At 40.3% G+C, this 14,207-nt stretch overlaps 2 protein-coding genes across 4 annotated transcripts in view; one reads left to right on the top strand and one right to left on the bottom strand.

The window, feature by feature from the left end:
• Positions 1–280: 280 nt before the first annotated feature.
• The window catches only part of LOC6035746 (beta-1,4-glucuronyltransferase 1), a 146,715-nt gene continuing 132,788 nt past the window's right edge, over positions 281–14,207 (top strand). The window contains exons 1-2 of one of the 3 annotated variants that reach the window (XM_038257234.1): positions 281–694; positions 975–1,284. The gene's annotated coding sequence lies outside the window, so the exon portion shown is untranslated. Of the gene's footprint in view, positions 1,285–1,391; positions 1,730–14,207 lie in introns of those variants that run through there. The other 2 variants (XM_038257233.1, XM_038257235.1) reach the window with 2 other exon arrangements.
• On the bottom strand, positions 7,831–8,571 carry LOC6035747 (cell adhesion molecule 4). The gene is made up of 2 exons (XM_001845822.2): positions 8,453–8,571; positions 7,831–8,394 (listed from the first exon to the last, which is right to left on the bottom strand). Exons 1-2 carry the CDS (start codon positions 8,523–8,525, stop codon positions 7,862–7,864), a joined length of 606 nt encoding a protein of 201 aa, XP_001845874.2. The 5' UTR covers positions 8,526–8,571; the 3' UTR covers positions 7,831–7,861.

Here is a 14,207-nt window from a genome sequence, read left to right as displayed (position 1 = left end):
GCCCGATTCGTATGCACTACACTCAAAATTGCGCCCACTCACTTTGCGCCAAACTCACCACTCCGCGCAGGGTCGGCACCTTTCAGTGCGTGACAGCTCGAAACTCACCTCACTCTCTTGCTCGCGCGTTCTCTCACCGCTTGCCATACGATCTGACAACAAAGTGTACATGCATGCATGTGTTTTGGCTAGAGCCTCTCTCCCTCAATTCATACAAACTCTCCCGCTCTCTTTTTCTCAATGGTCGCGTGCGGGGTGGCTTCTTTCGCCCTCGCGCGCACCATTCACAAGTCAGTCTTTCGTGGGTCGTCGAGGAGCAAAGTCGTTGTTTCACGGGCGGTGTGTCGTTACGGTGTTTGGCGTCGCGCCTGCTGCGGCTATCGGAATTTTATTATATCGAACGCGCGTTCTCGCCGTTGTGTGGTGAATATGTGTGCGTGAGGAGAGTCGCAGAGAACCGTCATAATAATTATACACACTTTTTTTTTGGCTTGCTGCGGGTCCTATTTTTTCGCGATTTCTCGCGCTAGAATCGGGGTGAAATTTCGGGATATTGCGCGAAAGTGAAGTGAATCTATTTTGTGCAAGTGACATTTCTCTCGGTACATTGTGCACCGCCGCGGGTGAGTGGGGAAGACAAAAATTGTGTGGAAAATTTCTGTGTTCGCGTCGACGAAGACCAGGGGACAGGGAAGTGAGTAAAAATAAAATATCTTAGCTCGACTCAGCTCGACGCTGCTAGCAATCAAAGTAGTTTTTGACGTTTGATAACACATAGCAGTAGTAGTCTGTGCTGCGGTTCGGTGTCGGTCCCGGGGCCAAACATAGTGGGCCTTGCGAATGCGATAATGATAAGCAAGACGGGGCAGGATATTGTCGCTTCGCTCGAAAGTTGTTGAGTGGTGATAAAAAAAATCAACAAGACGCGACCGTCGACGTCGGCCTAATTGAGATTTCCTCTCTCGGCTTTCCAGCGCAATTATCGGGGCAATTTTGTAATAAATAGCGAAAACCAGCTCAGTTGGCGTTCGATTTGGTGCGTTTTAAGTGTGTGTAGGAAAAGTTTGGCTTGATTCAAGGCGGAGAGCAGATTTGTGGTGAATTCGTCTACGAGAGGCTAGTCAAAATAGCTACGGGGATAGTTTGCCAGAAACGCACGCAATTTTAGTTTTTTTTTTTGGTGAAACCACGAAAAGAAGAGTGTGGTGAGTGTGGGTGACACAACAGCCGTGGACTTCCCCAGCTCGCACTTCATCAACACGCGAAACATACCAACATTGCACGGTGAGTTTGTTTTACGTTCTTTTATTTGGGTGGTACAGGGGAGTGGTGAGTATTGCTCAACCATGCTGCTGGCAGCTCGCGAGAGCGCTCGCAAGAGAATGCTCTACTCACCACCAATCGCAGCGTGCGTTGCGAAGGGCGAATGGGATTTTGGAGTGTAAACAAGAGCTCGAGTGCTTTTCAGAGAGTGTCGTGGTGAAAAGTGACGTTTACGAAATAGGAGTACACAAGTGTGAGCTGGGCACCGTTGTGTGTGAATATTGTGGGTGAAAAATTTTTGTTTACCAATCATTTTGGAAAGTGTAATTTCACGCCGATAATTGGCGGTGTAGCGTGTGTTGGTTTGGGAAGCGAAAATCGTCGTTATTGTTTACCGTGTGATTGGTGATTTTCGTCGGTTTAGGCCAATTTGTTTTCGGACCGACGACGGCAAAGTCTTGTCGCGGTGAGTTTGGTGGTCTTTGCGGGGGAAAGTAGGGAACTAGGCGAGACGGGAAATAAGAAAGGATTTTTTGGAAGAACGAGGCCGTCTGATAAAGTTCAATGTGGTGGCATTTTGAAGTCATGACACTTCTGCGAAGGACTGAATTCGATTGACTTTTGCAGTTTTTATGCCTGCTTTGACTGTAGGAGAGTGCTGGCGTCGCGGTTCGTTATCGCTGCAAATGTCAAGTTAGCCTTGAGAAATGCAATTTCCTTTGTAGATAAAAAGAGAAGAGCATCTTCTTGTGATCAACGCTTGCTATGATATCATCCTTTCCTTCAACTTTAAAATCCCAAAGGGGACGTCCGCAAGTGGATTTGGTATTGGTTTTAATATTTGCATTCTTTATTCTTTCTTAAAATTCACTAAACAAAGTTATTTACTGTTCAAAATTATCTCAAATGTAATTGGTTTTGGTAGCTGAACTAAGTAGTCACGTCTAGAACTGTTATTGGTAGCTGGTCAGGAAAATTACACGTAGGTTTGGTAGCTTTGGTAGCAGGATGAGTTGAAAAAATCAACCAAGAATGATTTCTGTGCTTGAGATACTCTAGCAGAGTATGTTCCCTAAGGAACTGTTCATTTGAAATCCGACGTTTTAATCGGTATTCGTAGAAAATCATAATGGTCTTAAAATAAATTGGTAGCTGACTGAAACGGCCACATATGGAATTGGTAGCTGTTCAGGATGACCTCAAGTGGAACTGGTTTCAGTAGCTTGACCAGGGGGCTTTGAGTAGGACTGCTATTGGTAGCTGGTCTGGATGACCACTTTAATGAGATGTTAAAAATCGACCAAAAAGGTATACTGCGCTTGTACATACCTTGTTGGATGTTCTAGAAGAGTATTTTCCCTAAAGAACTGTTCACTTGACATTTTTTACATATTATGAAGCACATCAGGACGTCGAAATTTTTATTGGTAACGGATTGTCATAAAAGAAGTTGGTAACTGATTGAAACAGCGGCTAATGGAATTAGTAGCTGTTAAGAATGACCTCAAGTTGAATTGGTTTTAGTAGTTGGATGAGTTAGCCACGTTTAGAATGGCTATTGGTAGCTGATCAGGACTACCACACTTGGATTTGGTTTTGATAGCATCTTGAGATGACTTCAAGTGAATTTTGTATTGATGGCAAATAAAAATACTCGACAATTGAATTGGTAGATAATTTGTATGACCATTTGAAGAATTGATAGCTAAGGGAGCGTTCTTTTATTACGTAACGCAGTAGGGGGGGAGGTGGGGTCGGAGGCCGTGTTACGCTCCATACAAATTTTTTAAAATTTGTATGGAAATTTTGTTACGAGGGGGGGGGGGTCTTAAAGTCCGATTTTTCGCGTTACGTAATAAAAGAACGCTCCCTTAATACCTCTGAGTTAAGACGAAAGAAGAAGCTGATCGGAGGAAATTGGTAGCCTGCTAGTTACCAGACATGCTTTCCAAATCTGCTTTAAACGCTATCTCTAATTGATCGCTGAGCTTCTGATCTCGACATTTCGGCGGCTTCCCACAACCACTTCAAACACACCAGCGCTAGATCTTTCTAAGTTGCATTTCCAGTGAATCACGATATTAGGAAAGCGGTTCAAGTCATGCAGTCGGCTGAGTGATGAGTTGCTCAGTAGGCGTTGAATGTTGCAGTTTTCTCGAAAAAAAAAAATAGAGCACATCTTTTCAAGATCGATCATCTTTTAAGCGCTTTTTTTGCTACAACAATTTCCCAATTCCCACACACCTCACGTGGTGATGGCTCTGCATAATTACAGGTGGCGTGCAGCGGAGAAATAACCTCAAGAGTTTCGAAGCCACCCCGCAGAAAAAAAAATCCCAATCGCCATTTGTTTACCCTGAACGACGACGGCTGTTGAGATGTGCATCGAATTTGGTTCGACCTCGACCAGATTCAGCGTCTTCTTCTGCTTCACCGTCTCGCACACAGACGGTATTGTGTGCATTTTGCAATGGCCGGCGGTTTGTTTTGCCATTTTGTGCGCACCATCGAGCGCGAAGTTTACCCAAATCCGCGAAACCATCCAATTAAGCACCGAAGCAATCAAGCCCCCAAAGATTCGAATATTGGTTAGGTCCGCAAGGAAAACTGCATAATGGCGGAGCGAATCTTGGTAGGCTTTGAGCTTTTCATTCCGCTTCTTTTAAATGTTTGCTGTGGCTTGTTTGGTTGTTGAAATCGCGGGTTGCTACGATCGGCGAGCGCGATTTCCTTCGGCCTTTGTGAATCATTTACTGGTGAAGTCGAGTTTGTTTACGTTTTTTCAATGTGCAATGCAAATGATACCTTTTTTCTTCTTCTTCCAACGAAATTGTTCCCCTAGTAAATGTCAAATTGTGTAATGCGCAGTAAAGCGACGCCATATAATAATGCATATCGGACACTAGTCACAGCGCGTTACCTAACCTCTTTCACGCGACCAAACCCGAACCTGACTCAACCGCTTGGACCAGGTCGGCCTTTATCAAACACCAGCACCCCCTACTAACAATAAAGAAACCAGATTGACCGGGTGTAAAACGAACAGAAAAAAATAAGGCAGCCGCAGCACTGAATATTTGCATAATTTATACTCACCACGCTAGTAGTTGTTTTACTTTCGGACGTCTTTCACTCTGATTATGAGTGTACGCCACTGTCACCGTACACGCTAAAGCGAAAACAAGCGCGCTGATCCGGTTTTGTGGTCCCACGTGACAGCTCAATCCATTTCTTTGCCGGACAACAGGTTTCTGACCACAGCGGCAGAACCGAAGCTTCGATTTCCCCCTCGGGATCAAACCGAATCGAATTAAATAATTGAAAAAAAGTGATTAATGAGCCGGGAAACGCAAATACCGCGGCGGGGTTGAAAAATTAGGCGTTTGACCACCACCTCGAAACAATCAAATTAAAGTCCTTTACAATTAGTAGTTTTGTTTGCGCCGCACCATCAATCTTCATTAGTGGGTTAGAATTACGCATGTTTCGAAGAGGCAACAAACCGAGCGACGTCTTCCGGAACGGTGTCGAACTAATTAGACAGATCAGCAAAAAAAATCTTCAATTAGGCGTTTATGGCGCCGTAAAGCTTGTCTTGCGAGTGTAATTTGTCGCTGAAGCGACAAGCGGTCAGGCCCACCGCGCTGCGTTTGACGCAGCGATGATTCTTTGACGAAGAGTCAACCAAGCAGGCTGATTGCGCAAAAGCCCCAAAGTTAACTCCGATATTAATCACTTGACCTGATTTAGTTTCCATCACTCATACACGCGTTATTTTTTGTCTGCTTTGCATTATTGAGGCCTGCTGGGATGCTGTTCATTCCATAGAGCACACAACATTGGGGAGATCCATTGCCGAGGCACTCTATGTTTTGAGTCAGCCAAGCAGCACAAACAAACCAAACAAAAAAAAAAAAAAAAAAAATAGACGATCGCCGCCGGTCGCCTGCTTGGATTTTGTTGCACGCTGCACACGCTCAAAGAAAACAGGCTAACTCGGATGAAAAATGGGGAAATCTTCTTCGTTTTAAAGTTATTGCTTCGTTTTTTCGAGGTGAATCAAGCTCCAGCGTGAAGAGTAAAAAACACGCCAATTAGCAGTAGGCAGACAATTGTTTTCCAATTATCTTATATTTTTGTGGCCAGTTGTTGTTGTTGTTGTTGTTGTCGCTCAAGTCGGTTGGTACATAATAGTTCAAAATTAAGGGCTGTCGAAATGTGGTTTTTGAGAGTTGCGGAGGGGGATCTCCTCCCCATTGAGTAACTTTTATTAGGTAATTTTGGAAATAATATCGTGCCAGTCTCGAGAGGAGGATGAAGTGAGTGGTCTTCAAATTTGAGCGGAAGTCGAGAGAGTGATAAGAAGCGCTTGGCAACAGTTCTTAACCTCAGCGATGATTCAGGGTGGTCTGTTTATTGATAGGAGAATGTTCAAATGGTTTCGCTACAAAAATACCAAAATTTGATAAAAAACAAAAAAGACAAAAAAGACATAAAGACAAAAAAGACAAAAAAGACAAAAAAGACAAAAAAGACAAAAAGACAAAAAAGACAAAAAAGACAAAAAAGACAAAAAAGACAAAAAAGACAAAAAAGACAAAAAAGACAAAAAAGACAAAAAAGACAAAAAGACAAAAAGACAAAAGACAAAAAGACAAAAAGACAAAAAGACAAAAAGAAAAAAAGACAAAAAAGACAAAAAAGACAAAAAAGACAAAAAAGACAAAAAAGACAAAAAAGACAAAAAAGACAAAAAAGACAAAAAAGACAAAAAAGACAAAAAAGACAAAAAAGACAAAAAAGACAAAAAAGACAAAAAAGGCAAAGCCATTTACAATATTTGACGAACGATTATTGTTTAATGCTAATTTTGCATTTTACAAAAATTGATGTGACCAATCGCTGATGGGCACTTATATTTTTAAGTACTACTTTGACAGTACACAACAATTACCACCGCCTCAAGTAGCGCTCGCTTATGCCATTAAAACTCAACTTGAAAACAAAAACTGCAACCGCGACCCATATTTCACCGTATGCACATGAGCAATATCGCACCGGCACCTTCGTTTTAAGCTTCTCTCGAAACCCCATTAAGGGGGTACACTCTAAAAATAAATCATAAACACACTCACTACAGTTGTGGCTGCGGCAGTGTTTTGCAAACCTCAACAAACACACTTCTCGAGAAAAATGGAAAGAAAAGCTTGTTCGGCTCCATCGGGTAGGCAAAGTAGGCACGTGCGTGTTTTTTTTTTCTTCAGAGAACTAATGGGAAAAAGTGCTAACTCTTGAAAAAGTGGGATCTTCGGCGGGGGCCTGGTAGTAGGCGGCCCCTTTCAGAAGACGGGTGTTGAGAACGAGTAGAAGCCGTCAACGATAGGCAACGCAGTGCTACTGTGATGAAAGTCTGCATTTGAACACATCTTTTTGAGCAGGTTGCGGCAGATGAGAAGAAACGATGCCGCTGAAAGGTGGTTGGATTTGGTTGATAAGAAAAGTTTTGGTAATTGGATGCGAGAAAACGGGAGGAAATGGTTTAACACTTCACATTTATTGTTTAGGGCCGGCTATGAAGTTATGGGAAAGTATGAACAGGAACAGAGTTGCCTGCTTGCCTGGAAACGTTCACAAATTTGACAGTTCTGAGAGCAAAGCACGACTGTCAAATCGCTGAACATCGCTTTTCTCGACAATTTCCACAAACCAGCTCACAATTTGGCGGCTTCCCTTTAAACATAACAATTAAATTTGCCGGTCTGTTAACTATTGCCCATGCAACACAGCTCTCTGTCCGATCCACTTTCCATACAATTTTTCGCTACAGAGATGCTGCCACAATGCTCCTCGAAGCAAACGAAAAAAAAAAAACGTGATTCTGCAAATCTTCTTCCCCGCAACTCTCTGCAGTCAGTAGTGTTGAGTCTGTTATCGCGGCCCACAGATCGCGTGCTCCTCAGCCTTCAGCGGGGATTCACTCTCGATTTTTCCTCACTCGCTTTACATTACTTTGTGAACGTACCGTAAATTTTCACGTTTCAAATTGATTTTAAACAATTAGCGCAAACGAAAGAGATTTTGGTGGGGGGAGAAAAAAGAAGCCACCGAGTCTGCACAGAGCTTTGAGCAAACAGAAACGGGAATCTTTTTTTCAGAATTTGCTCTTTTTTCAAGTCGGCGCGCGAGGGGTAAATTTTAATCAATTTCGCGCTCGCGAGATGGCCTGGAAACCGAAAATTGCATAAGGTTTTGCCGATATTATTTCGATCGGGGCAATTTGGTGGCTGGGGCTGCTTCTTGATTTTAGTTTAAGCTTCTTTTTTGCTGCAAATTTAGTTAATTCAATCACGGCGGCGTCGGCGATCGACTGTTTGTGGTCCAAGTTACGGTGGTTCGGCGGAGCGAGTTTTGGCGCGAAATGCTTCGAGGAAGAGACTCGACCTCGACTGTTATTAGTAAGGTTGGGTTCTTGTCGTGATCTGGGGATGGTTAGATAACCGGTTCGATTGCAGATCGACTGTTATTTAACAGTTTTGTGATGGTTTAGATGAAGAAATACCAACCTGGTTAATCTCACTGTACAATTTATTGTAAACATCTAAATCTTACTCCTAAACCTAATCTCCGCCGTCCTCGTCGCATTCCCTGCCCTGTTCGAAGCTCGACAAATGTACCGTCCTTCGTCTTCTTTGGAAATCCAAGGAAACTCCAAGTACTGCCCGTTGACCGTCACCCGAGCGGGTAAACTCTCCGAATTTGCCTTGTGCCACGACACCAGGAACGGCTGATCTCCACTGACGTTACACATAATGGCCACTTTGTCACCGGGTCGAACCTTCGACATCGGAGGACTCAAGCTGAACGTGATCCTCGGTGGAACGATCACCTTAAGAACGACTCTCACTACTACGGTTTGAGTGGTACTTCCCGGGGCATGGGCGACACATTCGTAGTGACCTTCCGCATCGTACCCGGTTGGCTCGATCGCCAGTAAACCATTGTGTTGGGTAGATCCAGAGGGAAGATCACTCCCATCAGTTCGTCTCCACTCGGTTCGAATCTCGGCTGAAGGTTCGTCACACAGAAGCTCGTTTTTGGTACCGAAAATCACATCGTACCTATGGACGGCATCTGCAAACATCACAGATTTAACATCACCAAACTCTCACGATCATCCTAATGATCATACCTTCTCCAACTGTCCGTCCAAGCGATCTCCTCACGAGCAACCCAACCAAGATCACCGCCAAAACCTTCCGCATCTCAAATTCGAACAAAAAAACTCTTCAAATGTTTCCGCAACGAAGGCACAATCGGAACTGATCACCGCTTTCCACCACCTCGATTATATTCCATCAATTTGGCCATGGTGTCCAGAACGTGAGCGCGTTTTAATTTACATTTCCTACTGTAAACACGGAAAGAGCGGTCGTGCCGAGAGCTGTTCTGGAAAGTGGCAAATATTTACAAGTTATTTTCCGTGAACGTCGATCCTCAGGCGGCGGCGCTATCACCGCCCAAAGTCAAGGTCGTAGTAGACTGCGATGCAATGGAATGTTTTGAATATTGAGCGACGCTGGGTCAAAGCAAGTCATGAATTGAATTCCAGAGCGCTGCTGGGTGATATTGGTGGGATTGATGTTGGACTACTGATCAAGCAACTGCCCCCTTTTCTAGTTTAGTAATTCGAAAACCCCTAATTACTAAATAAGGAAAGGAGGCAAAATTCCAGAATAAAGGAATTATATACTTTTTTTTTAATTCAATATAAGCTACGTACAATTTTCTAAGCTAAGTGATTGTAGACAGGCCATCAATGGTAAATATGCTAGACTTTGAATAATTCTAGATTACTTTTTCAAAACAACCATTGCGCCATGGGTTTCCTATGTACATAGGACCTTTTGAAAAAGTAAGCGAGAATTACTCTAATAGATCGAGAGGTGATTGAACATTTTGTAGCCGAAGACAATCGTCGTGGACGCTGATTTCCTCGACCAATGTCAATTTTACCAAAAAAGCCCCGATCATGAAAACTGTAATTTCTGAAAGATTTATATTACTTTGGAATTAATAATTTGTGTACACTCAATCCCCGGTGGTTGGTAACTTTTTCGTTTGACACTTTTTAGTTTGTACCACTAGCGTGCCCAGGGTGGGGCAACATGGGGCAGTTGCCCCACCATCCTCGGAAATTTATTCTAAAATTGGGCAGGGGGTGTCCATAAACGACGAAATTTTCAAAACTCTAATATTTTTGCCCCACCTTCCTTGAGGACCTGGGCACGCTAGTGGTTTGTACCCCGTTGGTTTGACAAAGTCAAACTAAAAAGTGACGAACTGTCACTTTTTACACGGCGCTCACTCACACTATCAAAACAAACGTTTGGTAGTGTGTGTGAACTCCGTGTAATAAGGGTGTCAAACTTAAAAGTGACCCCGTTCGTTTGACAACAGTTGGTGTCAAACCATCCGGGTTTGAGTATATTTACAATGTTTTTGTTGATTTTTATACAGAATCCTCGAAGAAGGCCAATCATTACGTCAAAACGTTGGAATGAAAAGAAAAAACCACGCTTTTTGCCTTCCTCACTGAGTTAAGGCTATAATCCTACTCTAAAAATGAACTTTGTATAAAAACGTCGTACACCACCTTCATGTATACATATCGATTCAGAATCGAAAACTGAACAAATGTCTGTGTGTATGTATATATGTGACCAACAAACTAGCTCATGTTTCTCGGCACTGGCTGAACTGATTTGACCCAAACCTGTTGCATTCGACTTGGTTTAGGGTCCCATAGATCGAGTTTTATACAGATTGAAGTTTCGATAAGTAGTTCAAAAGTTATGGATAAAAATGTGTTTTGACATATATCCGTATCTCACTTAAATGTATGTAAACTATGTCCAGGTCCATCATCCGACCCATCGTTGGTTAGGTTATCAAAAGACCTTTCCAACGAGCTTTAAACATTGTCTCGAGATATGGCCACATAAGTGATATCTATGTACTTTTTGGAAGCCGGATCTCACTTAAATGTATGTAAACTATGTCCAGGTCCAGGCCTGCAAAATGTTTCCAACCCAGCGTACACATGAAGCAAACCAAAATATCAGTTCACTGCTAGCATGTGACTGTAAGCCTACTGTGTCCGTTCAACCACTGCCGCCTGACTCGTGTCGGTCGGCTGCTGGAGAATGAGAGACGTGAAAAACTGAGCTACACTCACTCAATTCGTGTCGTATGACTGACTCGTAAAATCCTCTCTAAACACTATTTTGAATATTTTTAAACAATTGAATGCTTCTAGACTGAGCAAAACACTTAAAACAACCATAACTTATATTCAAAATTACATTTCCACGCATAAATACCAACTTTTTGTGTAAAAACTTGTTTTTTTATGTGTGTGCGTGCAACGTCGAATGAGCGTTAGTGAGTTGCTCAGTGAGTTAGGGCACTCACGACTGAGTCGGGTTTGTTTATGTCACGGTTTTGCGGTTCAGTGAATGGATCTGAAAAATTCGTGTATGCGTCGCCGATTTTCGCGTCATGACCCCTGACATTTTCAGCTCTGTCCAGGTCCATCATCCGACCAATCGTTGGTTAGATTATCAAAAGACCTTTCCAACAAATCCAAAACATTGAAGATCTGGCAACCTTGTCTCACATATGGCTACTTAAGTGACATTTATGTTCTTTTTTGATGCCGATCTCACTTAAATGTATGTAAACTATGTGCGGATCCACCATCCGACCCATCGTTGGTTAGGTTATCAAAAGACCTTTCCAACGAGTCAAAACATTGATGATCTGGCAACCCTGTCTCGAGGTATGGTAAGTGTAAGTGATATTTATGTACTTTTTTATTCCGGATCTAAAACATAGATGAAATTTATCAGCCATTGTTGGTAATAAGTGAGGAAGGCTCCAAACACATAGGTGGATTAAGTTTGTTTTTTTTTAATTTTCTTTGACTACTCATTCGACAAACTAACATAAATATTAATTTATACTACAGTCGATAACATTTTTTTTAACAATTATTTCCTAGTTTTAATAGAATTTCAAATTATTTTTGAAATGTTTTCCGAATGGTCCAATAGTTGCTTTGAAAATTCGTTAATGAATTACAAATGACTTTGATAGTCATAGTTTTTCTTGTTAAAATCAGATTTAAAGCGTTCAAACGTTATTTTTACGTTTAATGTACCATCACTTAGGTTACTTCTATAGTTGTTGAGATAAAATATCAAAGTTTTTGTTTAGTTAGCGAAGTTTATATGCTTTTAAACAAAATACATGTACATTTTAGGTGAGGTCAGAATTTTACCTAATTTTTTTCCATGCTGGTTTGGCTTGTAAAATTATCGATTCATATTGCAATTCATCTGAATTCAAAGCACCAATAAAAAAAAATCATATTATTTGAAATTTGTTCTACTGAAATGCCTATAAATTGGGTTTTAAAATGATGCTTAGATTTGTGATATTATTGTTCACAACGATAAACCTTTTTTCTGAGTTCAATGACCCTTTGTACGACCGCAAAGGATTTAAAATAGTTTTTTAAATCAATAGAAAAAATAATTTCGCGGTCCTTCTTGACAGAAAAGGTTCTTCTAGACAACTCGTTCCAACCATAGTTGATCCATTAAAAAAATGTTGTTTTGTCCATTTATTTTTAGCATTAAAAATTATAAAAGGTATCAGAAATGGTTTTCAATCGTGTTTTTTACCATTGTATATAAAAATTTACATGGGGCTTTAGGATCCTATACAGATATTATTTGGAATTGTGTTTCTAAAACATATAAAAAATATGTTAAAACTTACGTTATCTTCTCTCAGTATAAAATTGTTCAAAGAATCAAAAATTCCATTTTTTCAGTTAGAACTCGATTTAACTCCGCATTTAGGCGGGCTTCGATTTAAAAAATCGCCAAAAATCCATTTTTCAATTTATTTTTGATCTTTAAAATGCATTGGAAATAAGAACTCTTGAAATTTGAGAAATTTATGAGTTGGAAGTTTTACTTGTTTTATGTGACTTTGCCAATGTTTTTAATAATGTCATATATTTAGGGGTAAGCTTTAGCTGTGGTAGTAAAAAACCATTTCGTATATTTTAAATAAAAAGAAGCATGCAGTATTTTTTCTAGTGTCCCAAACTATGCCTCTACGCATTTATTTACAACTTAAATGGTAATGATGCCATTTTATAGCAGTAAATGTGAAAAACAAGCAAAAAATTTTATAGGTAACTGTAAAAACATGAACTAAAAAGGAAACTATAAAAATATCAAATAAGGAAGTAAAGTTTTTCTTAGAACAAAAGTGGCTCAAGGGAAAATATTTAAAAAAAATCGAAAAAAAAAATTTGGGTGGTAGAGGGTTAATTGAGAAAATCATGACACTTTGAGAATATTCCCAGCTGTCAAAGTCACGCCGATTTGCGGTGCCCCCTGCCTTGATTCCTAAGACAAAAATACGTAACTGGATCAACTTGAATCTTTTTGCACCCTTCGACAAAGTTGTAGGGGATTGGATTTCGTACAAGAATCTCACAGTTGTAAAATTTTGGGCGAGACCTGTGCCACCTGCTGCCAAAATACTAAAACGATGTTTTTCCTCATACATTTTTGGGACTTTTCTCGTACAAACATCAACGATCAATAGCGATCCCTAAACCGTAACCGATTTGTCGAAAAATTGGCACAGCTACTTATTTTTGCCTAAATTGAGCCAGGGTGTAACCCCTTGCGTTTCAAAATTTCATTTTTTTTTGTCACCCTACTGTCCAGATGATTTGCAATCATTAGCTTCCAAAATATTTAGGTATTGATGAATTTTTTTTATGGCGAAAAGAATATGTTTTTGCAGGGGAATTTAATAAAATTTCAAATTATTTTTAAAACGATCCCAAACACTCTAAATATGATTATTAATGCAAAAAATGCATTTAGATTGTTTTCAGTTGGTGAGCCGTGCTCAAATTCAACCCACTTCAACGAATCATCGCTGCGGAAAACTTAACGCAGTAGGCCTGGCCGCTTTAGCGTTTGTGATGTTTGAATGTATTGTAATGGCGCACTACAAATGTTAATAAATGACAAGAAGAAAGTTAGGCGTAATCTAACCTAAGGCTTTCTCCAAGATCCCTTCGAAAGATTGCCTGCGCTAGGGTTTGATTAAATTAGATTAGGCCGATGCAAATATTTAAAAAAGTTTTTGTCCCTCGGCCCTGGCCGAGGTCAAGGGGGGGGGCAAAAAAATAACAAGCCATAGTCTTCACATTTAAATGAAAAAGGTGTTTTAAAATGCATTTTACACTAGTTCAGTTGTTTTGCAATCATTAGTTTTCAAAAAATCTAAGATCTGACAAAAACAAAAATTGTATCGAAAAAAAAAGATTTTGCATCGAAAATTTTCAAAAAATCTTAAGATTTTTAATAAACCCAAACATGCTAAAAATGATTTTAAACGCAGAAGAATGTATTTTAATTTGATTTCAGCTGGTTGCACTTGAATTTTCATTGAAATTTTGAAGTTTATTGTAAAAATATTTTTGCCCCCTGATTTTTCGGGCCAATTTTGAAGGGGGGGACAAAAACTTTAAAAAATATTTGTACCAGCCTTAGATTAGAAAGGCCGAAAACTACTTGAACAAATATGTAGAATGAAAAAAATTGTTGATTTTTTGACAGTGTGCAAAAAATCTGCAGGTAATCCTTAAATTATATCAAACAAAAAGTTTTGATTTAAAATTATTTCTTTAAAAATGATGTTTTGATAGCGAAAAATTGCAAAAGTGATGAGAATTGGTCGGAAAGTTTAGCTTGCCAAAAATGACTGTTAGTCTCCTATTGATAACTTAGTTAGCCTTCGGAAAAGGGAAACAAATTGAATCTGGAGTTTTGTTTAAAGAGATCCGCGAT

This window comes from Culex quinquefasciatus, chromosome 2 (genome assembly GCF_015732765.1).
Source record: "Culex quinquefasciatus strain JHB chromosome 2, VPISU_Cqui_1.0_pri_paternal, whole genome shotgun sequence".
Classification (NCBI taxonomy): domain Eukaryota; kingdom Metazoa; phylum Arthropoda; class Insecta; order Diptera; family Culicidae; genus Culex; species Culex quinquefasciatus.
The sequence above is the reverse complement of the archived record's forward strand: the minus strand, read 5'-3'. Positions and strand labels throughout refer to the sequence as shown.

Coding starts and splice junctions, on each gene's coding strand:
- LOC6035747 (XM_001845822.2), bottom strand. CDS start 8,525: ATGCGGAAGGTTTTGGCGGTGATCTTGGTTGGGTTGCTCGTGAGGAGA. Junction 8,395..8,452: donor TGGACGGACAGTTGGAGAAG/GTATGATCATTA, acceptor TGATGTTTGCAG/ATGCCGTCCATAGGTACGAT.